This window comes from Nanorana parkeri, unplaced genomic scaffold, assembly GCF_000935625.1.
Source record: "Nanorana parkeri isolate BGI_ZX_2015 unplaced genomic scaffold, ASM93562v1 scaffold129, whole genome shotgun sequence".
NCBI classification, from domain to species: Eukaryota; Metazoa; Chordata; class Amphibia; order Anura; family Dicroglossidae; genus Nanorana; species Nanorana parkeri.
Window position 1 is genome coordinate 1,645,134 of NW_017306397.1, and position 27,715 is coordinate 1,672,848.

The 27,715-nt window shown below is 41.2% G+C and overlaps 1 protein-coding gene across 1 annotated transcript; it reads right to left on the reverse strand.

The window, feature by feature from the left end:
- Positions 1–533: 533 nt before the first annotated feature.
- On the reverse strand, positions 534–26,007 carry CLDN11 (claudin 11). Its single transcript, XM_018553772.1, has 3 exons — positions 25,706–26,007; positions 12,066–12,230; positions 534–896 (listed from the first exon to the last, which is right to left on the reverse strand). The coding sequence occupies exons 1-3, from the start codon at positions 25,929–25,931 to the stop codon at positions 661–663; spliced, it is 627 nt and encodes a 208-aa protein (XP_018409274.1). The 5' UTR covers positions 25,932–26,007; the 3' UTR covers positions 534–660.
- Between the last annotated feature and the right edge of the window lie 1,708 nt (positions 26,008–27,715).

A 27,715-nucleotide genomic window follows, 5' to 3' on the forward strand; every position in this document is an offset into this window, starting at 1 on the left:
CTTATTCTCATATGCTTACATAATAAAGACCACTGAGAAACTGTTGCTCAGTGCATTGAGGAACATTAGACCGACAAAATGCTGTCTCTCTAAAGGTACTATGCAATTGGTAAACAGCACTAAACACAAAAGGAAGAACAGTTTGAACATTTTCAGTGTGTGGTAGGTAATACATACCTTTTCATTCTAATGTATTTCATTTGTTACATTTAAAACTTGAATTGAGTTTGTTTTGTTGCTTTACAACACCAAAGTTGTTAGAGAGGTGAAGAAAGGTGCATTTATGCATTAAAGGAAATTGTTGGGACACCTATTACCTGGCATAGCCGAGACTCCCATCCAGCACTGAAGACCATATTCCGGATGTCGGTCTAATTCTCAGTGGAGCACTGTGTAGGAGTGTTCTGTTCCAACATTAGCACTGCTTCCAGAATGTAGGGAATTGCAGCCTCCTGCTTTTTATGCCTTGGATGCTCTCATCCAGGTATCATCAGTTATAACAGGTAATAGCTGCTTTGACAGGTTCCTATTAAGAAAATACTACTTAATCACCATTTTATGGCACTTACACTGCAAATAAAGGCACATCTGTTATCATCGTCCATCAGCAATGTTATACTGACAGCCTCGGGGAGTCAGCTTTGTCTGACTACTTTATTACTACACGTTGGCACTCTTGGCATGGGTTGGGGAACCAGACCCTTGAGATGAATAATAAAATCGGTTTTCCATGAAGGCCTGAGACTCTCCTGTGCAGCAGACAATGACTATTCCACCAAACAAACAAAATGCCGCTCCAATCCATCCAGCATATAGAGAGTATCCGAAAGTCACAATGGTGGTTTCTTTATGAGTGGCCACAGGATACCATATGGTGGCCATGATGGCACTCAATGCTATAGAGAAGAAAAATAAAAAGAGCAGTGTAAGCAAAAAATGGTATAACGGATATTAAAATTGATTTAAAACAAAATATACATTTTGTGGCTGTCACAAAATTTCTGGTCTTGGAGGACACAAACCATCCCATCCAAACAAATTATGTGTGGGCAGGCTCAGCTAGGGACTGTTGGTCAGGGTTGTAGAAGTGCAACAAACCATTGCACCACCAAATTGGCTAATATACAGTAGGTAGTAATAGGGGCTATTGGTTAACTCGTATATGAGTGGGTAACTTTAGAAGGTGTTAAGTTTGAAGGGTTCAGGCAGGGGGGAGGTTAAGTGTTGGGGCAGTTTACAAGTTTTATATGTGCTGCAGGATTTACATTTGTTGGTACTGAGAACCAATGTACTGCCAGTTGTTTGTGCCCCATTTCCAACATGTTACATGGTAGTATAGTAAAGGCTTCAAAGACAATATATTCCACTTACAGAAAGACTGGCACACTCACTTAATCATTCATTACAATAACACCTAAGTTCTCACATACTTTAAAGCTGAACTCCCGGCAAACAGCTAAATACACAGCTTAAATACATATATGAGAGTTGTTTTACCTGCCAACGGATTTGTAATTTGTATTTTTGACCATTCAACCCTGATATTTACACAGGTCTGTCAGAGAGCAGAGCCTGACTTTTCTCTACTGCAGTTAAGTAACACTTACAGGTGTTGAGCCCCCCCGTCTGTAACTGAACAGTTGAGGAGAAGCAGCAGACTGCCAAGCTCATCTCTTCACTCATCTCTCTCTCTCTCTGCTCTATTCTGTTGCTAGCATGTTCCTTGTAAACACATGAGCACTTCAGCAAAACTGACTGTCCCCTAGTTCTGCTTCTCCCTCTGCCAGTCTGCTATACATTGGATTGCAACAGGTTGCTACCAGGTGAAATCCAGGTACATACCCTAGTTTCTTTAAAACATACATTTAATTTCTTTTGTAAATGTACACATAATAACATGGCTTGATGCTTCCCAAGTCTCTCAGCTCAGCTTTCTCACACTTCCTGTCCAGTATAAGATCACAAAGGACTGAGCAGACTCCAGCAACTCTTCACCTACGAGCTTGAAGAAGGGAGGAGGGAGTTGAGTGGCAACGGGGGCGGGATTAGAAAAATTGGTTGTCTCTGTGTGCTTGTGGAGACACACACAGCTTACTGGCACATACAAGGGTGACTGCATAGCACTCTGCATGAGAAAGGAGTCACTCTAAAACAGGAAGTCAGGACCAGTGCTCAGGGGACCAGCTGATTCTGCAGGAAACTAAAACTTTTATACATCAAGAAGCAGCATTCATTGTAGGAGATTTCATCAGCATCTGAAAAAGCTTAAAATCCTTTTGACTTTAATATAATTTTAAGATTTAAGCTAATTCATATTGTAGGCAACATATTTAAATAAAGAGCCAATCGTTCATAATGTCAAACGCAAGTCTAGCATGGGAGGTGACAGTGTTACTTCTTCCTGGGATTATTTATTTATTTTTAATTCAAGAACGTCTTTATTAAAACGTATAAAAACACATAGTGTATCCTGGGATTATTTTAAAAATTAAAAGCATAGCACCAAAACCGCATGTAATCAGTCTTATCATTTGTATCTAAATCAAATCTAAATTGCACTTTGGCTAGCAATCAAAGTGAAAGAGCTGTAATTTTCCTGCACAGATCTGAATGTTCTGACTGGGAACCTATAGAACAGAATGGACAGATTTAAAGCAGATCTCCAGGCAAAACTGTTCTACAGTGGGTAGCCCCACTGCAAGGGTTAAGTGCTTGTTTTTGTCTAAGTGCTAAAATAAAAAAATGATACTCACCTGACCCTTGGAGCCAGCCGGCTGTGACACTGCTCCCTCCAGGCTGCCTCCTTCTCCTCTGCAGCGATGGTATGTCCCTTGGCATCCTCCTGTCCTATACACTGTGTATAGAATGTAATGACTCACAGGACCTAAGACAGCTGCAGCAGAGGGGTGGAGAGGTTCCAAGGACTGCTCTAAGAGCAAGCCAACTCCATGGATTGGGTGATTAGTACTTATTTTAGCACCTAAACAAAAATGAGTACTTAAAGGAAAACTTTGGGGTTAGGGCTTTTCCCCATAGTCTACCTAAGGGTAACGGGAGGACACAAACTAGCGTCCTCCCGTCACCCTAGGCGACAATTATGTCTGGATCCGCCCAGCTGCGTGAGTGACAGCTGGCTCTGCCCATCTAGAGGCAGAGACAGCTGTACCCGCCCCCTCCCCGTGTGTTCCTCCAGTCAGCGCTGGAGGATCGGAGCGGGGAGGGGGAAATCCAGTTCCTTCCCTGTCACGGCAGAGAGCGAACGCCGGTATGTGTTCGCTCACTTCCCAATCTACTGAGCCGACCTGTGACAGTTTCATTGTCACAGGTCGGCTAGAACTATGAGCATGAGTGAAAAGCACTCACCTCATAGTTCTTCTTTAACCCATGCAGTGCGGGGTTAGCCCCACTGCATGGAAAAACATATGTAGCTGTACATTGACCTTACAGATAACTGTTCAGATTTAAACAAGGCTGTCATTCAGATATTTGCAGAGTTACACCGGACAGAGATTCTTCTAATATAGAAGGTTATCTAATGGTTCCCAATATGGAATAAACAGGTCACCTGAGTCTATTTCAGGCCACAGCCAAGAGTAGATTATATATGCTTAGTCTGGCATTTAGCAAAAATAAAATGGTAAACTACAAACTGATAACCTGTTCTTCATGGACTTCAATTGACTTTACAGCATTTAAATTGAATCTGCCTGCAAAGTGAGTCAGTCAATAGTTACTTATTTAAATACTAATGCATCAGAAGGGAACATATTCCACTTACTTATCCATGTTTAACATTCCGATATTTAATACATTCCCTCTTCTTTAACCGAAAGAGGTGCTTTACAAAGTCAGTCAACTTAGAAGTAATACAAAGGAAGTCAGAGTGAGCATATTTCTCAGAGAAATAATCAAACCAACGAAGAGGTTCCAGTAAAGCAATTTCAATCCATTTATCATGTGGGTGGAATATGTTGGTTCATATTTAAATAGACTCTGAAATTCATTAACTCACTAGCAGTTGTCAGTGGTTTGAGCTACATGCAGTATTGATCACAGTAGAGCCTTCTGGAAACAGTCATAGAAGCATATCCGCATATCTTAATTTGATCACAAATCTAAAAAATAAGGGGTTTGTCTCGCTTCTCGAGATAATGGACACGGCTATGCAAATCACCCCCCACGCTTGAATAGAGGTGGAGGGGTGAGACATCTATTGTCTGCCACATACGATGCAGTTTTAACACCTCTCTCTGGGCAGGTTATTAACACCCCCTAGCTCCAATTATGCAAATGCAATCAACACCTGGTTGCGACTAACAGATTATGTGGATTGGAGCAACATTCACCATATTTATTTCCAGATAATGTTTGTACAATTCATTCTGAATTGAGAAAGCTGGTTGGATGACCAGTGGAACGTCTTCTAGGATAATACAGCAAGTCCAGTTGCCTTGAGTTATTACAGATATTGTAAGATGGTGGTGCTCGTAGTGATGACATGGGTGGCACCATGTAGAACTCAAATGTAGATTGCATAATCACCAGCACACACACAATAAATGTTTGATCCTTTTCCAATTTATTCATTCATCTTTACCATTTGTCATACACAGCTAATGTTTTGGGGCCACACAGGGTTTCTTCCTCAGGGCAACATATTGATGTCACTATATCGCCCTGAGGAAGGGACCCTGTGTGACCTTGAAATGTTGGCTGCGTATGACAAATTGTGATGATGATTCAATACATTTAAAAAGGATCAAGGATTTATTGCGTGTATGCTGGTGATCAGATCTACAACTCAGGACCTGAACTTCCAACCATGTAAAATCATCATTGCTTGCTGGAAGCAATGCATGATAGGATATGTAGTCTTGACAAATTAAGATTGCATCACATCAAGCAGCAGGGAAAGAGACACAAAGCAGGCTGGGAATCCAGGAAGTTGTTGATGGGCAGATGGAAAGCAGCACTCACTACATAAAAGGGTTTTTTCAGCTTTGCATTACATACTATAGTATGTATTCCTATTACAATGCTGATGTTATAAAAGGATAGTGTATGATATGACTTTAGAACTCATTTAAGGCCAACTGTGCATACAGAACCACTGGATTACAAGACATATATAGGCTAATAGCAACCAATTATTCCAAACCTCATTTAGCTTTTCAGCCTTGTCGTTTGTGCTCACTGTCCTAAGATAAGGAATAAGCACTTTATTTTTTGATTTGGGATGGCAGTGAAACATGCAGCTTCCTTAAAGTGACATTAAACCCTCAGATTTTTTAACATAAAACCATACTGTAATGTGTGCCTTACTGTAATCCATGGTAGTTTCCCTTCTCTTTGCTGCTCTTCCTTTTACATTTGTATCTGTTCTCATGCTGGGCAGAACTTCTGTTTTGCAGCAGACTGCCTTGTCTCTGGAATGGATACACGGTGTCTGCGTATACGTTTCTTGTAACCTGAGCCAGCACTACAGGAAGAGGCCCTGAGCTGAAAAGGGAAGTTCTCCCCAAGCATGAGAAGACATGAGGATTTAAAAGGAAGAGCAGCAAAGAGAAGGGAAACTACCATGGATTACAGTAAGGCACACATTACAGTATTGGTTTATGTTAAAAAATCTGAGGGTTTAATGTCACTTTAAATTAAAGATGTCTAGTATAATTTGGCAAATGACTGAGTCGCTTCGCCTATATATCCTGATTCACCCTGGCACATTGTGTTACCTCAGCATCTGCACAAGTGACCTACACAAAGGTGGTTATTATCACATATAATGCTGGTTTGTAGCATTCAAGAGAGCACTGTGCCAAGAACTGAATCATCCAAAAGCAGATGAACATGTTACAGCGATGCCACCCTCCGTTGCATGTTTTCCACAATACACATTTTTATGATGAAGGCAACAATCGGAATGTTTGTTTTATGTTCCTTTGTTCATGAGATCCATTTGATGCCTATGTAATGAAGGTTTTTGCTGTGCGAGCTTCTTAGCATTTAGTTCCTTGGACTGCAGCCAAAACTAGAAAGGCAAGAAGCACAAGAACCTTTGTTAGACTGTATTGCTGTCTGCGGGGAGATTTCCCCTTACTTCCTGTCCCGATGACAATGTTGTCACCAGGAGAGAAAGTGAAGAAAAATCTCAGATGAAATACAGCCCAAACATAAAACTGACACTCTTTCTAAAGCTGGCCATACACTGCCGAGTCAGAAGGACTCAAGCAGTGTATGGCCCACGCTGACACCCTTCTGCTCAACAATTGTCAATTCCTCCTCAGCCGAGCAGTATTAGCATTCAATCAGATGCAGGTGATGTTCAGGTATTCAGCACCCACTAGAGCAGCGGCTGATGAATACAATAGCCCAGGAGGGAAGATTCACACTGTTTAGCATGAATGGGGAAATCTAGTGTTTTTTCTCGTTAAGCACTCGTCACTGAATGAGAAAAAACTCACAGTGTATGGCCACCTGAACACCCAACTCTACTAATGTCACTGATACAGAGATATTCTCTCATTTCCTGTCCCAGTGACAACACTGTCAGCTGAAGAGGAGGCCTTAAACTTCAAGATTTTTAGGTTTAAAGCCTACCTTCGAATAAAAAAACCCCAACTTATTGCAGTGGGGCTACCCAGCACCACAAGGTACCTGATCCCAAGACTGGTGCCCACAGCCTCTTTCCCCCTCTGCTCCAGCAGTCAGGGGCCCACTGACACCATCTTGTCTATTGCAAAGCCCATATCCCTGCATTAGATGTGGGGACGCGAGGGACAGTCCACAGCCAGAGCGGAGAGAAGAGAGGTCAGTGTTGACCACTGGTGGTGCAAGGATCGGGTAAGTAAAAGTCCTTTATACAATTCCCCCAGATATAAACAAGCAGTTAAGTCTTGCAGTGTGGGGGTAGCCCCCCTGCAAAGGGAGTTTTTTTTATCCGTAGATAGGCATTAAAGAATAACTTTAGCAAGCACTACTTTCATCTAAGCTGCCCAAATACAAATAAAACAATGTGGGACCAGTCAATTGACACTCCTGAAAGTGCTGGTTCAAAAATAGACTTCAAAAGCAAGATTTCTATATATTATATAGTTATATTTTTCTGTATAGTATTTCACATGTATTTGCAGTTCCTTCCTCTATGAAGCCTGATCCTGATTGCCTATTCCTGTAGCCTTTCTAGAAAAGCATTTGTAGAAAAAGGTAAAGTAATGATGTCTCCTGTCATTACTGATCAGCAGCCAGGAGGTGAATTGACTGGTGTGTGGGTCATGCTCACCTATTAAGAAAGTATCAGTTGTCTGGCAACACCATGGTGACTCAGTGATGATTCACTCATTATATTACCTTGGACATTACTCATCCTTCTCCTGTGCCGATCATGAAGCATCAGCAGCGGGGTTTAGAAAGACGATGGCTTGTCATAAACAGAGACGTAAGTCAGAGCTACGTCAACCACAAAACAGAATTATTGGGATTTATTATGCGAGGTAATTATTCTTACACAATACAAAATAAAGAAAAAGTAATTGCTACAGCTGACAACTATTTCTAAAAGATTTCTGAGCATTCACTGATTTATCAAGGTATAATGGCAGAAATTCTTCACAAAAGAAGAGATTATTATGGTTTAAAGGGTAACTCTCCTTTTATAAATATTTATGAAAAATATTCAATGCTCACTAATCAAAATAGTTAACACTGTAAATTTGCTACCTGTTTTGTTCTGTTATGCTAGTCCAGACTCCTAAAGTTTGAACCCTTGGTGCCATTGGCAAACTGTGGAACTATGTAATGCTGTGTTTGCCTAAACAGTTAAAGAAGAACTGGACTCTGGAAGCTGTCCCCCCCCCCCCCCCAAAAAAAAAAAAACAAAACACCAGTATTGTTTGTAGTCTCCCTACAGGTGATATTTTCCTCCTTACTTAAAGGAGAACTATGGGGTTAAGGTGCCCATACACCTTACGACCATCGCAAGACTTTTTTCTTGCGAGGGTCGTATGCTCATTAAAAGCCTGTACGATCTGCCCACCTTGGACGGGCAGATCGTACTTGCGATCATCGGAAGCCCGCCCCGCTGAGGGGCGGGCTTCCGATGACGGCAATGCAGAACGGGCAGTGTGCGTGTGCGCACACCGGCCCGTTCCGCAGCTATCGGGCGAGCAGGCTAGAAACCCGCCGAGAATCGTACGATTCTCGGCGGGGTTTCGAACATGTTGCTTCGACAAAAGACGTGCGACCGTACAGTAGAAACGGTCGCACGTCTTAGTTCACACTGCTCGATTCTCGTACGATCGCGGGATTTCGTCCGATTCTCGTACGAGAATCGAGCAGTGTATGGGCACCTTTAGACACTGCTCGCTCCAGGCTGTCTCCTTCTCCTGTGCAGCAATGGTATGTTCCTTGGCATCCTCATGTCCTATACACTGTGTATAGAATGTAATGACTCACATGACCTTAGACAGCTGCAGCAGAGGGGTGGAGAGGTTCCAAGGACTGGTGCCAACTCCATGGATTGGGTGATTAGTACTTATTTTAGCACCTAAACAAAAATGAGTACTTAAAGGAGAACTATGGGGTTAGGGCTTAACCCCATAGTTCTCCTAAGAGTAACGGAAGGACACAAACTAGCGTCCTCCCGTCACCCAAAGCTCAATATACCGTGAGCTACAACTCGCGGTATACTGAGACACCGCAGCCGGAACAGATCCCGACAATTCTGTCTGGTTCCACCCAGCTGCGTGAGTGACAGCTGGCTCTGCCTATCTAGAGGCAAAGCCAGCTGTACCCGCCCCCTACCCATCCGTTCCGCCAGTCAGCGCTGGAGGATCAGACAGGGGAGGGGGAATCCTTGCAGGGAGCCGTGAGTGACAGTCACGGCTCTCTGCACGGATAGATGGAGAAGTGAGCGAGCGACGGTATGTGTTCTCTCACTTCCCGATCTATTGAGCCGACCTGTGACAGTTTCATTGACACAGGTCGGCTCAGATTATGAGGCTAAGTGAAAATCACTCGCTTCATAATTTTCCTTTAATTACCATGCCTTGTTCTGCACTGTGTCTGTGTGGAGGCAGCCATCTTGGTAGAGGCAGGGTTTTGCTTCCTTATGTCTGAGCCTCCATTAAGGAGAACAGTGATCCGCGCAGAAGTGACATCACCAAATCTCCTGAGACTAGCAGTCAGAGGCAGCATTGCCTTTATCTCACAATACAGATATACAACTATGAGGCTGTAGGAGTGCCTAGGTACCCTCAAATATCAGGAAGTGCAAACACAAAAGGAAGATTTTTCAGACTACTGCTTAGGTACAATTAACATTTCGAAATGTTCCCTATAACATAGCAAATCTTCACTTTTTGAGTTCAGGTCAACGTCAGGGGTTGTTCACCCTAACCCGTATTGCAAAATGCTGAGTTTTGGCATGCAGGATAGTCTGTGTATGGAGTACAACGGGGAGCAGAGTGATGTGCTGCAACACCAGAGCTTAAGCTGGGTATAAACAGAATTTGCTCGAAAGCAGTTGTAAAATGTCCTAATAGATAATGGGGTGAAATTGATGAACGTTTTCAACTGTAACAACAGAAAAATCAAAGGAGCAGAATGTAAAAAAAATTATCAAACGAAATTCTAATAGGGAATGTGGTTTTTGTTCGAGAAACTCCATTTAGTCTAAAATCGAATGTTAAAACTGAACAGAATTTTTAACAAAAGTCTGTGGTAGCATTATCGAATGTTCCAAAGAGATTTTTAATACAATATTTTCACCTCGAATACCCAGCATAACCCAGTGTGGACTGCAATGGGGAGGCAGCCGGGGAGTGTGGATGGGTAAGTATACCTGCTGGTGGGTAGCAATGAGGAGACAATGTCACTTTACCCTGAATAAGCAGGTGACAGTAGCGCTACTGTTTACTTTAAACAGACATAATGCATTTGCTATAAATAATTTGTATTACTTTTCTCATAATTGTTTAAAGGATAAGAAACATTGAATATTTCTGTCCTCCCTCCACATTTTCTGTCTTCTGCCAAAGTTAACGTAATTTGAATGAAAGCCAATAAGTCTGTAACTACATTTTCTCATTCTTTCATTATGTTAATTATATTTAGGAAGAAAATGCATTCATATGTGGAAAAATTGTCTTTTATCCTGCTTCCTTTGCCTGACAGATGGTTACATCCTATCATGTAATATGCTTTCAGTCACAGGAAACAACACCATCATTTCTTATCTGGGTCCTTTGCTGTGTAATCAGCTGACTTCCTCACATAAGGGGACAGGGCACTAAAATGATCACTCACATTAATACATCAGCCTCTAATAGATTTATTACTGAAGAGATAGTTAATGTTATGTGTATGTTTCCGGTTTAAAGGGAAACTAGAATACATTTCTGTCAGTTTTATTTTACATTTTTTGTTCATGTTTTACTCTTTAATATTTTTTACCATGTAAATAAAATCTTTATTTTACAAATAAACACTTAACATAGGGTGCACTAATGACGCTGGTGTCACAGAGCATTATGGGTTTTCTAAAGAGAGAGCACAGCAGCAGCTTTTTTTCTAACTGCGCCATACAGAGCAGGCGGGAAGAGCGATGAGTCATTTCTCTTATCCAGCTGTGTGAGTTTATTTTTTTTTCAATGTTTTATTTATTATCAGAAAGAACAATAAAAGATGATAAATGACAAAAAAAAGTGTTTGAGTTGTAAAATGCAAAAACAGTAAATAAAAAATGAATATTGCAGACACATGTTTCTGATTATTATTTACCTGCATCAGCTTGGACTCAATCCACTATGGGTTAAAGGCCAAGTTCACCCTTTTATATTTGTGGTTCTGATATCAAAGATTTGTTGGGGGGGGGGGTGTAACATTACCTCTTATCTATAATGGTTAATGATGAGGAAGGGAAAGATAACTGAAAGGGAAAGATTGGGGATGAGTGCGTCTGGGAGAGTAGTGTCAAGGACATGGAGACTGCACCATGAAAAGACAAGAGGGAGTAAACCATAGCCATTTTTTAAACAAAATTGTTAAAATTTGCTTGATAAACAATAAACAATACAAATCCACCTGCTAGGCACTAACAAGCCCCTGCGTGATAGCATTTGGAGGTGACAGGTTCTCTTTATTGAACCTGTCACTTCCAATACAGGAGTTTGAGCACAGCACTGTGCTTGCTCTCCTGTGACAGCTGAGATGGGAAGGGTGCACGTGCAGCTCTACCGTCTCAGTGTTCACACGGAGCAGAGCTGAGAACTGATGTTTTCCGCTCTGATCCCCGCTCTCCATCCTGAACTACCTTTCCGTGGTCCTGGGTCCCCCAGAAGAGTGGGGGACCCCGAAAACCATAGCTGGGAGAGAGGCGGCCATGGGGGACAGAGGAAGCTGGAGAAACGGGGTGGACCATGGAGGGGGGGTGGGGTGGCAGGGGAGGACGGATGAGCAGGCTTCGCCAAGATCACTTGTATAAAACAAGCTGCAGCTTCCCACGCTCTACATTTAACTCTGCTTGACCAAAGCAGGGCTAAATGTAGAATAAAACTACCCGCCAGGACCTCGGTGGCTTTGTGGGAAATCTAGCCCTGCTTGCATGCTTCAAATGCATACGCAATATCTTCACATACATAATTTTGATTTTAACATGATGCCATATTTCCAATCAAGCAGCCATGATGTCCTCTTTTAATAAATGATACCATTATTCGGTGCACTTAATCTTCTTTGTTCAATGCCCCTTGTTAATTCCTCTGTAGTGATCTATCTCCACAATAATATACAATTATAGTGCATTGTATAATTATGTGCATGATCAGAACAATCAGGGAAACCAGGTTCTTACATGTAAATTCTTGTATTAGCCAACTTTATTGGCACTCATGCAGTATTACTTATCACCTATTATTCCAGTGATGTTGGCGTGTTGTTATTTTTTGAAATTACTCTACAAATACATATACCACTTCATACACAACCAGCCACCCCCTTTCTAATCATACCGGCCACAAGTGAAAACAATAGCAGAGCATCTCCCACTGTGAATTTCCTCTTTGACTTACCCAAAATGACGATAAGCACTCCACCCAACAGAAAGCGCTTGTGTTTCTCTGTTCCAGGGTCATGGCCCATTCGGATGCAGGGCATGGCAGAGAGAAGCAGGAAGACGGCTGGAAGCCCCAGTAAAGAGCCTGTTATCATTAGGGCACGGGCTGCCTGGATATGAGCTGTCAACAGCAAGAGAATGCATTTTATTGAGTGATAAGCAACACATTAACAACATCTGCAAAAAGCACCTCTCTGACACCAACCAATAAACAGGATTACGTCAGCACAAATTCACATTAAACCTGCACAATAAATGATATACTTACTTTTGTTATAGTGGAAAGACACTGTTTAACTAGTGTATGTGAATTCACCATGTATAAAGCTTTCAATAGGCTCAATTCATAAAACACACCAGGATAAGAATCCTTATTTTCAACTGCAAAAATATTTGGAAACTACAGTGATATGGCTAAATATACTGTACACATCCTTAGTTTTGTGTTAAAGGTTTAAATTGAGCCTATACTTGTCATTTATTGGAACTGTTAACAAAAAAATGCAAACATGTAAATTCAATTAAGAAGTTCCCACCTTTGTCTCCAGTAATATCCAAGATTTTTAGACCAGCTGCATGGTAAAAAAATAAAAAATAAAAAATGTTGTATGCAAAATGCATTTAACAGCATTAATAGACGTAACTGTGAGCACTTGAACATATCACTTTTCCACATAGTCCCCATGCAAGATGATGCACTTGTATTATTCAACTAGCTTCTGTATTCCTGCAGAGAAGAAGCTTTTTGGCTGCTGCTAAAGCCAGGAGTGCAACCATCTAAGATGTACCAGCGACCACGGAGCGACTCCTTCCTTTTGCTCTCTGGGTCATAGTGATGCATCAATGTTTCATCGCCGGTGACAATTCTCTCCAGAATACTCCGTCTCAAGAACTAGGTTGCAACCAAGCTTCCTCGGTTACCCCTGTTCTTCCCGCTTTAAACGTTTCTGCCCCCTCATAAACCTTTTGTTGATTCATGGTGCTATGACCATACTGAGCCAACATATGCCATGGAATTTTCTCTGGTTTCACTCCCTCTGCCCAAAGAAAGCACACTGTGCAATGTTTGTTCTTTGATGGTGCAATCTCACAGTGGAGCATCCATGTTTCTGTCCATGTGACTATCATTCGACTAAAGTCCGAGTGCTGCACTGCGTATGGTCGACCTATCCGACAAGCTATGTAAATATGTTGCATTGCCCAAGCGTCTCTCTGTTCCAGTTATCACATAATTTATAAATTGGCTTATTGCCTTTACTTTTTGATTCTCCCTCGTATGTATGTATATATATATATATATATACATATATACATATATATTATTTTTATTTATTTTTTATTTGGTATTTATTAACTTTGTGACTGTAGTACAATTGCTGTGTTTGTTGGTAGCATTAGGATAATTGGTTTCACCTTATTGCATGGAAATGTTCTGTAAAAATGTATTTAAAACATATAGAGCACTAATTTATAAAGAAAAGAAACCCTTAAATGTATATATAAACCATTCATTTTCTCTCTAAACTTTAGATAAACCCACCATTTAATGGCAAATGACTGGCCAAGCATGATATACACCAGAAATAACATATTTTGAACTCTGGCTAATCAGATCCCCTCATGTATGACCAGCTTTAGAAATTCTGGAAGAACTATAGCAACAAACACAATGTAAATAAAAACTCTGGTCAACACTTTCTGCAGCATTGGAAAGAGTGGAGAAAAGGTTAGAACCTCTATTAGGCTTTTTTTCCCAATTGAAAATATTTTTCCTAATTTTCCATCCTTGAGGTAAGTTGCTACCACAGCTGGAAGTGAAGGAAAAGCGCTCTTACTGGAATGCCAACAGCAAGAAATACAATTAAGCTAGCTGTTCACCAGGGCTGGGCAAATGCTAGGTACACAATGCTCCTAAAAAATGACAGCCTGCACCAACTTTTGAAGTTATCTAGTGTCAATGGAGCTGGCTCCTAAATAAATGCTTCTGGCTTCTGGATTAAACAGACAGGTTCCTAGATTCCATATTATTTGTCCACCCCTGCCATTCAGCAGGTTTCTCCATCCACTGTAAATAGTGTGGATGGAGGAATCTCCACTGTCAGCTATTGTATCCTGACAGACACCTGCTGCTATCTGATACTCAATCAATGACTTCATCTAATTGTAAGCAGTCAATGTTTAACTGACAAATTTCCCCTGTCTCCTTCCAATCAAATCCGCTATCCGTTTTTTGCATTTTGCATGCTTGCAATTCTCTCGATTCAGCACAAATCAGACAATGTTCGAGCCGTGTATGGCTATTGTTATCTCTGCTTGCCCTAGAGTTACATGGAAAGAAGTTCTAACTCTTCCCTATTCTATTTCAAACAAACAAAACTTAGTTTTGGCTAGATTTGAGGAGAGAAATATCAGAACTGTTGGCTATGTTTTTAAGGATTTAGCATCTGTGAATGTCTTCCTATTCTGATTATACTTAGTCACTGATTTGGAACATGCATGCAACTCCTGCATGCTTGTTCCAGGTAATTTACTCGCTAAGTAGTAAACCCAGGATAATGATGACAGCCCTGGAGCCAACAGAAGTCACCAATGAAGTCTCCAATATTTTGATAATTGCAGGTTTACTTTAAAGTGTTCCTTATAGCAAAGAGATATTTAATTCTGTCTCTGTAATTTGCTTTTCATTAGGGATAGCTGGTCTATTTCTCTAATTTACTAATGTGGCCTTTGAGAAATTGTGAAACAGGACATTCATCATACATTTATTGATGCTATGTCTCAATTCCTGTTGCCAAAGCATTTTTGTAGCAGTCTGGAGTTATAATAACATGTATTGACAAAGCATAGCTGTTATAGTTATAATTATAGTCATCCTTTAATATTTTCTTCTCTGTCTACACAAACAAACAAAAATGATGCCAAGCTCCTGAATCTCCCATCAGAATTCAGTGAAGGCCTACATATGCAATAGATTTCAATACAGTTTAGAACAACACTGAGATGAAGAAAGTAGTGTGTGGTACTTTTCTGGGTGCTGTACTTCTGGAAAGTGGTAGAAAAACAGGAAAGTCTGTGCCATCTAGTTAAGACACACAGTGATCAACTAAGCGGATATCTACAACACAACGGGAAGGTAAACAGGCAAAGAAACTGAAGCAAAGCAAAGGAAAATATGATTTTGACCACAATGAACTGATGAAAAGTGATCTTTGCAGCACAATGACATTTCATTTGGAGGAACAGTGAATCAAAGGAAGAGAACACATCTCAAAGTTATTTTGTTATAGAGCCAAACCTTAAGGGCCTGTTTTTACCAGATGCGTAGGGTCTAGCACATAGACATGGCAAAGTGCCTTGTTTACAATAAAGTCAGTCCACACCACCACTATGCTATAAAAAGGATTTGAATTGTGGAGGATGTAGAGCACTAGTCACCAGTATTGCGTGTGGGCAAACTGCTGCTGGTCTCTTCCCCATTACTTACTAACCATGCAATGTTCTACTATGTGTCTCTGTGTAACGGCACCATCTTGGTAGAGGCAGGGCTTTACTTCCTCAAGTAAGAACTGGCCCCCTGATGACTGGTGATCTAATGACTTGTGAGTAATGTTCATGGAGCCAGAGAAGATGTACAGAATGCACATATCCACAGAATGCAGACGCAGGGAAATCCTTGCACTGCAGGTCCTGAGGTACAGCTTTCTTTCTTACAAGGAAAACAGTGAGCAACACAGTAGTTACATCACCATATCTCACTTCAAATTTCAGGACACTAGTAGTCATAGGCAGCAATGCCTTTGAGGATCTAACACTGCAGATATACAGCTATGAGGCTCAAAGCACAGGAGTGCCTAGCTCCAGAAATGCTAATTTTCAGGAGAAATTCAAGGCAAAAGGAACATTTTTCCAGAGAACTGCTTAGGCACAATTAACATATTCAGATGTTCTCCTATTTTATATGGTGCATTCTTGGTGACCATTCGTGGTGACTTTAACATTGCTATCATTTCACTGGAGGTGGATCCCAGGCTGTGTTTACTGAATTGTGAGGAGGGGGAGGGACAGGAACAGGGGATTGGTGACATTAAAATAATGGTATAATACAGAAATAAACACTACAAATAATATATAAAATTAATTAATACGAAACACTAAATATAGAGGTAGAATGGAGGGGGTGTGATACCACGAATAAAGGGAGGATAGGTAACAGAAATATGCAATATGTAAAATATACACTATAGATATGTAGTAGGGAGTTTGTTTGTTTGTTTTTTTTTTTTTACATAATACGGGAGTAAACACCTAAATAATATACAAAATTATTTAATATGAAGCACTAAATACGGAGGTAGAAAATATCACGATATAAAAGGGGAGGGTGAAGGAAGTTAGATAGGTTATGTGGGAAGCCAATTTAAGATTTGGCATATATAATATGAAGATCGTTCAGGGTTGACCAAGAAATGTAAATGTTAAAATATGGACTAAATTGCGAAAATAGCAGTGTCTTAAATGTCAGTTGTATGTATGTATGTGGATGTATAATCATGTTGTTGTAAATTACACTATTAATTGTGGTTGTAAATTATTATTGTTGATTGTCGGAAAAAAAAACAAATTTTGAATAAAGAGGATTTAAAAAAAAACAAAAACATTGCTATCATTGTTAACACATCAGCTACCTCTCAAATTCTCAACCTAACCTCATCTTTTGACCTAATGCAATGGACAAACACTAGTACTCACTCTGATGGCAATATACTTGACCCTGTTTTATCCCACCTCTGCACTCCTTGAAACCTCTTCAACACTTCTTTTATCTTTCTCTGACCACAAGCTTATCAGTTTCACACTCACTCTGTCCTCAACTCCAAACCCCCCAAACCTTTGCCACTTCAACCCTCCTTTTTTTTGCTCGCTCTCCTCCTCCCTAGCTACACTTGCTCTTCTCATACATACAAATACATACAAATTTAGTGTCCACTACAGCCTTGGCAAACAGATCATACTAGAAGTCTCAAAAGACATAGCCAAGCTCTTCAGCGAGTGTGGCAGTGAAACTGGGTCCTTGTTAGACTTCACATATAATAGTGTATAAAGCTGTATAAAGCTGCCCTCTTAAAATATAATTCCTCCCCTGCTGGTGCCAAACACACTTACTTTGTCACTCTCATTAACACCCTATCATCCATTCCCCTTCAACTCATTTCTGTCTTTACCTCTTTACTTTATCCCTCACTGCATCCATCCGCTAACTCATTTACTACCCAGGACATTTCCAGTTATCTAGAAAACAAGACGCATGCAATTTGTGGTGAGATCTCCTCTATCCAGTTATCTTTCCCAATTACAATATCAGGTCCACCGGTACACTGCATCCTTTCCTCTTTTGACCCTGTCACTAGACAGGAGTTTGGTAAACCTTTGTTCCTTCATCACTACACCAGTCACCCTCGGCTCTATCCTACTTTCTCTAACTCATGACTTCAATATTTCCCTCTCTACTGGCATTTTCCCTTCTCCTCTAAAACATGGACTGATCACCCCCATACCTAAAGAGCCCTCACTGGACCCCACCAACCTAAAAAACCTAAGGATAATCTCCATGCTCCCGTTTACCTACAAACTCCTAGAACACCTAGTCTACTAACTCCAGAGGGAACCTTCTTGACCTATTTACAATCTGGCTTTCACCAATAACACTCCACTGAATTTGCCCTCCTAAAACTCTCTAAATTACTTACTCACTGATAAAAACAATGGTCACTACTCTTTACTTCCTACCCCAACTTCCTTCACAGTAAATGGAGGCAAAGGGCAAAAGAGTATATATGAAAGAGTATATATGTACATAAACAAAGACTTAAGGTAGCCATACACAGTTTGAATTTTGGCCAATTCCTGAAGAATCAACTGAAATTTGAGCTGAAATTTGAGCTGTGGGTGGCACTGTCGGCACCCATCAGATGCAGTCACTGTTCGGGTATAGAGATGGGTATCATCATGGCTGTCGGAATGCAATAGCCGACAGTGTAGATTCCACCACTCACATGGGCTGAACAAGAGACATCTACACCTATATGGCTAGCTTTAGGGCCTGGCTGTGAAGTTCTTCTTTAATTCTGTTCTAATTATTACAATTTCTAAGGAAAGCCCTTGAACAGCTATAGTAACCAAGATCACACTGTACAGATTAGATGTCTTCAGTATTGTTGATAGTCATAACTGAATAACATTATCTCCCAGGATTTCAATTGTTGAATGCTATTCTTTGATAAGAAAGCAGCCCCACTCTTTGTTCACATTGCATACACCTGACAAAATGTTTATTCTTTGCTTCGGGTCAGAAATGTTGTTTACCCCAGAGCATGAGATATTATTGCGATGTTATCAGTATCAATAATGACACAGTAAATTAAGTGCGCAAGCTTAGCATTGTGCAGAAATCACTAGGGGTATTGATTTTGTAATCCTCTTCATTTCAATACATATAGCAGGAGTGTAACACATAGAACAACAGAGATGTTACACTAAAGGGATGAAATCTTGTCTTGCACAGATAGAAGAAAAGCTTCATTTGTACTCATGTTCTCCTGACAGAAGAGCATTTAATGGTACTGTGCCATGCAGGCTGATAACGTCAACCCTAACTGCTGCTAATGCCTGCCTTTGTTCTATTCATACAACACTAAATGCTGATGAAAACAAATACAATGCTGACAGCCAATGTGTAAAATTAATGAAAGACAAAGCACATTATTAGTATGGCCTCTGTTACATTATAGCTATACTTCAACATCTAACAGCCCATTGTAGCTGTTGATGGAATGAGATGTATTAAAAACCTACAAAATGATATTACAATTACACAGGAACTGATGTAGGTGCTCGTCCTCTAATTTCTCCCAAACATCCCCATTAAACCTTCCTGCCACATTATTTTACTACTGTCCCCTCCCTGTCCTAGACATACAAGGTGGCTTAGTGGTTAGCACTGTGTTTTTGCAGTGTTGGATACAGTTTCTTCATTGAAGCTTTATGATCTCTATATACTGCCACTTTTTGGAGGATACTCTAATTCAGGGATGGACAAATAAGTCGGAATTCAGAAGCCTGTCCAATCTCGGAGCCAGCAGGATTGTTTTTAGGAGTCAGCACTACTGACAACTACACAAAACCTCCAACCAGTTGGAATTTTTAAGAAGCATTCACGACCTTGCCCCTTTGGTTTGTCCAGCCCTGATCTAGTGGTTGACGACTGCAGCAGACCTGTCAGTTTGCTTTTCCATTTGTTCTCTGCAGTTTAGGAAGGGACATTACAGGTCACATGACAGCCATCAAAAGATATAGGGAAACATCCTGATGCTCAGTGCCAAGTCATCATCCAGAGAGAGAGAGAGAGAGAGAGAGAGAGAGAGAGAGAGAGAGAGAGAGGATGACTCCTTGTGCTCTGTATGAGAGTATGTTACTTTAAAAAATTTGCATTAGCCAATGTGGCTACAAAGGAGAGAAGGGCCCCACTCAGGAGAACATAATGTTATAACAAGAAGAAACAATAATAGAAATGTTTAAAGTGATATTAAAGTCAAAATGTTTTAAGCTACTTCAAATGCTGACTAAATCACTTAGAAAGGATGCCTCTCCTTGATGTTTAAAAGTTTTAACTTCCTGCAGAATTAGCTGATCCCCTGGACCCTGAGCTCTGGCCCTGACATCCTGTTTTAGAGTGGCTCCTTTCCCTAGCAGGGTCACATCGAGTCACCCTAGTAAGCTATGTGTGCTTCATAGCTATAGCAAGACAATCCACTCCCCTACCCCTTGCTCCCTTTTCCTCCTTCAAGCTAGTAGATGGATGGATGCTGGAAATTGTGATCTTGTACTGGACAGGAAGTTCAGGGAACCTGAGCTGAGAGAGTTGGGGCCAGCTGTTTGGAAACATAATGACTGTAAGTGATTGGGCAAACATTTTAGGAAATACTTTGCAGGGAAATGTATATTGGTTTGATCTGAATTCATTATTTAAAAAAAATATATTGAGTGCTTATTACTACTTTAAATTAAAGAATGTATCCACTACTTTGGATTCTGCCGCTGATGATGTCACTCCAGTTGCAAATTCACAAAGGTGCAGTTGCCATTTTAACAAATGGAATTCACTCTCTTGCTGGCCAATGGCTGCAGAATCCAGACTGCTAGCTAGGAAGCGGAGAGAAATTAAAATCTTTGCTAACCAGGAGGGAGTGACACTTTACAATATTAAAACTATAACTTTATGATATAGCAACTAACTTGTAACACGTATCACCAATAGTGGTGCCTCGTATAATAGTAATAGTGGGTTGCAGATAAAGTTTGCCATCCTGCTGCTGAAAAACAGAATAAAAACATTTGTGACATAAAATGTGTTTTTCCCTAACAGCTGTTATTCTAGAATGCTCTATAAGTATAACTCATACTCATTAAACCATGCCTGCTTCTCCTCACCCACTTCCTCTGAGCTATGCCTTCTATTGCAGATCCTCACAAAGCATGCTGCATACCCATGCAAGATATTGTTTGACAGTTGAAGCGTCCCAGTACTCCAACATGAGGAGGCAGAGGCCAGTACAGAATTATAGAGCAGTAAGGTATTCAGATTGGGTAGATCACTGTGTAGGCAGGTCTGCTGAATGTCTGTCAAAGGAACCTAATAGAATAATGTAGAGTTATACGGGCCATTTCAAATGACAGACTGCTAGCTAGGTGCCAGCATTCGGTTTTTACCCAAAGCGGTAACTTTTTCTACTGTACCAATGCCATTTATTTACATTGTGGAGGGTAACTGATTAAAGTTGCTTTCTTAATGGCCACACAAGTCATTCAGAAAAAAAGTGAAAGGTTCTCTTAGTAGGGCACCCCATCCAATAATACCTTCAACGCCCTCCCCATTTGTCTGCAGCAGCACTGAGCATGGGGAACTAAATTACAACACACACAGGGACCATGGGGAACAAAAGTAGCCACCCTCCAGAAGGAAGGACAGTGTCAGCATGAATTCAGAGATATTTGAGGATCTACAGCTAAGTGATGCACAAATAAAATACATTTTTGTTATTAGTTTAGTATCAGTGGGTGGGGAAGTGCCTTATGAAGGAAACCTGTCACTTTGCTCTTAATGGGAAAAATAAGATGTTTACTTTCATTCATTTCTTCAGCCATCTCATTCTTTAAAAAAAAAACAAATGCTGCTTTTCTGTTAATATAGTAAAACTGAAGGCATTTGGTACATTGTGTTCAGCTTGTCCCTAGAAATGTGCATTTCTGCTCATGTTATTGTCCCAGTGCTTTGCCAGGCAGTGTTTTTCTGGCACTGATATATGATTAGAGCACACAGACCCTCCCAACTGATATGGAGGAAGTGACTGGAATGAATGTATTAGTTTTAACAGAACAGCAGCAGGCAAAACTCAGCAATCATTTTTTTTGTTTGTTTCTGAAATCTCTGCAATAAATATAAACTAACAGGGAGACAAGTGTTCTTTTTTTGTGACAAGATTACAGTAACACTTTACAAGAAAAGCATGCAAAGATCTGTCCTGCACTTCACTGTTTTACATGACCTACATCTGTACTGTTGTCCTTTTGTTTTGAAAACAGTTTTGTGTTATATCTCGCAGGACACAAAATACAACTTTCTTTATATTTTACAACTTTTCTTTAGCGTGTAATGACTCGCTGCCCAGCTTCCTGATACCGGAAGCTCGGGTATCGGGCTCGGCATCGGAGCATTTGGGCGAGTACGAGTATCTGTATCGGTGCATCCCTAGTTTAAACATAGAGTATATGAGATCAAGATGTAATCAATGACAAGCAATATATTTGCTCAGAAAAACTATTTTCAAGAAAATAGACCAGACAAAATGAGACTTGCAGTATTTTTCTGGTCTGGTCTGGAACGGACTCCGCTGGTGTGAACAGAGGCCAGATATAGCATAGGCAAACATTAGGATGCATTTTGGGCCTGGAAAAAAATCTGGTCTGCTCTGGAGATGATCTGGATGTGGTGTAAATAGGTGAGAACATCTCTAATTTATAAAGGTTAATTCCAGCTTTGTTATATTTCACATTGTGTAGTTCAAGATCACAAAAAGAACCATGCAAGCAATGTAAGCATTTTGAGTCTCTCTTGCATCAGTTGATCGGTGTATATGTGTAGCAACATGTATACAAGCTACATAAGAAATAGAATTTAATGCCGTTTAGTGAGAATCTCTCTAATTCTTGAATTCTACTCTCACATTCTGTAAATCAAGCAATTTTGTTTTTGATTTTGTAGTTCAAGATCACTAAAATAACCTTGCAAATAATGTGAGCTTTTTGAGGATCACTTGCATCAATTGGCCTGTGTAGATGTGTAGTAACAAGAACTTCTGATCAGCATGGATTGATAGCACACAAAAAGATTGTAAACGTTTTGGAAAATTTCCTTACATATGTTAGCTAACTGTTCCTATTTCAATTGGAATAAGAATAAGGCTGGGTTCACACCTAGGCGTATTGCAAAAGCGCTTCTGTCGCGCGTTTTTTTTACCGCGATTCGCGGTAAAAAAGTTGCGCGACCGTCGCGCGATTCCGAAGGCTACTTGGCTGTATTCCAATGGAAAACGCCCTACAAAACGGCCCAAAGTACTACCTGTACCTTTTCAGGCGTGGGCCGTTTTGTAGCGCGTTCGGGACGGGCGGAAATACGGCAAGGTGGGAACGAGTCCATTGACTCCAGTGAGCGTTTTGTAGAGCGTTCTTCGAGCGTAGAACGCGCTACAAAACGTTCAGGTGTGAACGAGGGCTTAAACTTGTTCCCTGTACTCATCCATCAACCAGTAAAAACATTGGCAGGTTCTGGAAGTGCTCAACACATTTAAAGATGGGTGCATGTCCCAGCACCCATTTTCTAGAGGAAGTCATCTGTCTTTATATGGTTGCCAAAAGATAAGATCCACTTTATAAGCAAAGAAGTAGTGCTATAGATTCACACCATCAACACGTGTAGAAAGCAGTGTGATCATCTTTGGTGTTGTTTATCAAGCAGAATCCCTATTGCCTGCTGAATTGTCACCACTTCATTGTATGTATCATTCCTGAGTTTAATGTCATTGCTGTGCTAAAAACTTTTCAGAATAGCTCTGCAAACAGTCTGTTGCAGCTGATTGACCAAACAGATACCACAGATATAGGAAGTCTAGTAGATCTGCACCATCAATCTAGACACTTAATCTGGTTCCTGAAAAGGAACCTAGCGGTTTAGAAATATGAAAGTACTTTCTTCATTTTGAAGGGCATTTTTAGAGTGGTTATTATGCTATTAATGTCTGTACCGTGTTTCCCCTAAAATAAGACAGTGTCTTATTATTATTTTTTTTTGCACGAAATAAGACACTAGGTCTTATTTTCGGGGTAGGTCTTATATTACAGACATCCCCGAAGATAGCGCTAGGTCTTATTTTCTGGGGATGTCTTACTTTCGGGGAAACACGGTAAGTACTTTACCAGTCACATAAAGGGTAGCCACCTGTCCGGGATTGACCCGGGCAGCCAAGGTTTTACTTCTTGTGTCTGGTTTTCAGGCCACCTAAAACCCAGGCAGATAGGAACTAGAAGCAGCGGACTGGACGGAACATTCATATAGTGCAGGGGTAGGCAACCTCGGCACTCCAGCTGTGGTGAAACTACAAATCCCGCCATGCCTCTGGGTCTAGGAGTCATGCCTGTCGCTGTCAGAGTGTTGCAATGTCTCATGGGACTTGTGGTTCCACAATAACTGGAGTGCCAAGGTTGCCTACCCCTGATATAGTGTGTGGCGGGCTGAGGAGGAGAAGTACAGACGAGGCTGGAGACGGAAGGTGCATGTGTGGCTGTGGACTGGACCTGAAGCTGGGACTCCGGGAGATAGAGGCTGTCTAGGTGGCTGTGAAGGGTGAGTCTGCATGGATTTACGAGGAAGCTGAGGAGTTCTGAACAAGCAACAGGATGGGGGAGAGAGGTGGAGAGGTGTACCATTACAGAACAAACACCGGAGCAGTGTGAGGAGGGGGCTGCCCAGCAGATTCAATGACAGGAGCAGTAATGGTTTTAGTGACTGCTGGTAGTCACTGCTGGTACTCCAGCACTGACACAGCCAACACTGGTACTTCTGCACTGATACTTCTGCACTGATACAGCGAGCACTGGTACTTCTGCACTGGTACTTCTACACTGATACATCGAGCACTGGTACTTCTGTGCTAATACTGCTGCACTGGTACTTCTGCACTGATACAGCGAGCACTGGTACAACACGCACTGGTACATAGCACTGATACAGAGAGCACTGGTACTTCTGCACTGATACAGCGAGCACTGGTACTTCTACACTGATACATCTGCAATGGTACAGCGAGCACTGGTACTTCTGCATTGATACAGAGAGCACTGGTACTTCTACACTGATGCATCTGCAATGGTACAGCGAGCACTGGTACTTTGGCACTGATACAGAGAGCTGATACTGCTGCACTGGTACAGTGAGCACTGGTACCCATAGTTGTCATAAAGACGTCAGTAAGACAATCTATTCACTTCCGCACACACTAAGTGGATAGACATCCGTGGGATGTCCGCTGGAGGCTAGATGAGTTAGTTACCAGTGTGTTCATTTTGTTGGTTGGAGTTGTCTTTAGAGTGTAAGCTCCTCTGTACAGAGACTGATGTGGCTGGCTCAGTGTTCTCTGTACAACACTGTGCGATATGTCAGAACTATAAATATGTATAAGAATAGTGAGTGACTGTGGGGTGGGGGCATTAGAGTTTAAGCTCCTCTGTACAGAGACTGATGTGGCTGGCTCGGTGTTCTCTGTACAGCACTGCGGTATATGAGCAGACAGCCTGATAACCCACAATAACTGTGACATCAGACAGAGATGAGTGGTCAGTGTACATGCCAACCACTTATATCTGCAGGAAATAAAAGAAGAGAACTATATGGCACATTCTGTCCTACAAATGGACTGATTCAGCTAATCCCCTGGATTGTGCAGAAAACAGCTACTTCCAAAAGGTCCTATTTAGCAGTCATATTCATCCAGCTTGTATTCATCATTTATTTACCTTAAAAGACAGATCCTGGATAGAAGTGTTCCACCTTTGATGTGGGAGAATACACACAATTGTATAAACAAACATTTACATCTGTGAGGTGCATTAAAACGCAATTATGTCATGAGTTAACATGCAACTCAATATAGTGCAATGCATGTATGTTGCCTTAGTGCACTGGTGTGCTTATCAGAATGCATGGCACCGTCAACATATGTAATGGTAAAGTGCATGTTAAAGTGTGACTTGCCAAAACACATAGGTCTATATTGGCCCTAAATCAAAAACCTGATTCACAGTGAACACAGTAACTTATGCAAGCCCTATTTTAAAATGTAGTTTGATTACATATTATTACTAAAATAATTATTATGAATCAGTAATAATGATGCTGTTTTCATTATATATCGTCTGAAAAACACAAGAGTAGTGGCCATTTCAATGAAATGTGTCAGTGACTGATAGGGATTGTAGGGAACATACCAGGCAGGGTTAGGATGTCAGCCAGTGGTTTGCAGTGAATCAGTCCTATGGCGATGACACAGTCTGCCCAAAGTCCTCTAGAGCCGAGCTCATCCAACTTTCTACATGTGTTGATGCTGTAGTCGCAGGTCAATACCCAGTCATTTGTAGCAGTGGCAATGAGCACCCCGATCCAGCCGACAAAACTTGTGATGAACCCAAAAAACTGCAAGCAAGTGCCAGCCATGCCCAGCAACGTTCCCTGGAGGTGGTAGCGCGAAATGGATGAGGAGCCCCGATCACTTCTAGGGTGGAGGTTCTAGAAAATGAGGAGTCCTGATCACTTCTAGGGTGGAGGATCTAGATAATGAGGAGTCCCGATCACTTCTGGGGTGGAGGTTCTAGATAATGAGGAGTCCCGGTCACTTCTGGGGTGGAGGATGTGGATATTGAGGAGCCCCGATCACTTCTAGGGTGAAGGATCTAGAAAAAGGTGTCTTCTGGTGTAGGGGCTGTAGAAAATTAGAAGTATCGGTCACTTCTAGTGTAATGGCTCTGGATAACAAGAAGCCTCGATCACATCTGGTGTGGAGGCTGTGGATGAACCCCGATCACTTCAGGTGTGGAGGCTCTAAATAACGAGGAGTCCCGATCACTTCTGGTGTGGAGGTTTTGAATAATGAGGAGTCCTAGTCACATCTGGTGTGGAGGCTCTGAATAATGAGGAGCCCCAATGTATGGATTCTCACAATGTCCCTTTACAGATAGCAGATTCCATTCGTCTGTCCCCTCCCAGCATAACAGACGGGGGACCTAAAATCCACTTCTAGCCAATGACAGGACAAAAGGGGAAGCAACCAGGACTGGAGTGCTTTAGATTAGATCATTAGAGGGAAGGGTGGGGGTCATTGGAAATACTCAGTGATCACAGCCCTTCCTTATAAAAGCAGTCTGCTCTTCTACAAAGTATAGACCAGTGTGCAATGTCAATGTGTGCTTTATCTGAAGCATTTATATTAATAAATAGCTTATATATTAAAAAAAACTCATGCTTTTAAGTCTAATTCGTGATTACTTTCTCAGAAACATTCATTTGTTTTTAAATATATTTACCTTTCCTCTTTAGATTACACTGACACTAAACTCAGGAGTAAAATCTTTAAAATGCATTCAAGTACCTTAACTATTAACAAAAATGTGTCTTATTTGTGTATCACTCAGCTGCAGATCCTCAAATCATCTCTGAATTAGTACTGACACTGTCCTTCCTTCTGTTCCCCTGTGTAGGTTGTAAAGTAGCCAATGCTCCAAGCTTACTCCTGTGATGAACTACAGACTCACATTTAGTTAGCTAATTTGTATTGAGATTGTAGTCTATCACAGGAGTGAGCTTGGAGCGGTGACTACTTTACAACACACATAGACCATGGGGAACAAAAGTAGGTACCCTCCAGGAAGGACAGGCCGGCATGAATTCAGAGATGATTTGACGATCTACAGCCGAGTGATATACAAATAAGATACATTTTTGCTAATAGTTAAGGTATGTGAATGTATTTTTAGGATTTAACATCCGAGTTTAGTGTCACTTTAAGCAAGGCTAAACTGAACTTCTAAATGAATATAACCATACAGTTTGGTGCCATGAACATATAATGTGCAAGTGGTGACAACCAGTGGCCATTTTTGGTAAGGCAGACATATTTCAGAACTCAGCGGAGGACATGAAACCCTATCAGACATCAACACATTCTGTCATTTAAATTTTCTCTTACGTGTTATTTAATTCTGAGTAACTGCACAAGTGTCTTAAATTGGTGTCATGGACACAAGCCCAAAGTCTGTCAACACAGCGCCCAAATTTCTCTAAAATTAGGGAAATCCGCTCTTAGTTGTCACCAGAACAAGGGTCCCCATTGGAAGATTTCCCATTTGTGGCTGTTCTGGTGAAAACTCAAAATTCCCTCACTTTGAGTAACGGTGAGAGTGGCTATTAGGATTACTAGGGGGGGGGGGGGGAAGTCGCCCGTG

What these genes read in the sequence shown, in the direction of transcription:
- CLDN11 (XM_018553772.1), bottom strand. Translation starts at nt 25,931, where the DNA reads ATGGCTGGCACTTGCTTGCAGTTTTTTGGGTTCATCACAAGTTTTGTC. An exon ending in TGACATCCTAACCCTGCCTG is followed by an intron (nt 12,231 to 25,705) that starts GTATGTTCCCTA and finishes TGCTGTTGACAG; the next exon opens with CTCATATCCAGGCAGCCCGT. An exon ending in AGTGCTTATCGTCATTTTGG is followed by an intron (nt 897 to 12,065) that starts GTAAGTCAAAGA and finishes TCTTCTCTATAG; the next exon opens with CATTGAGTGCCATCATGGCC.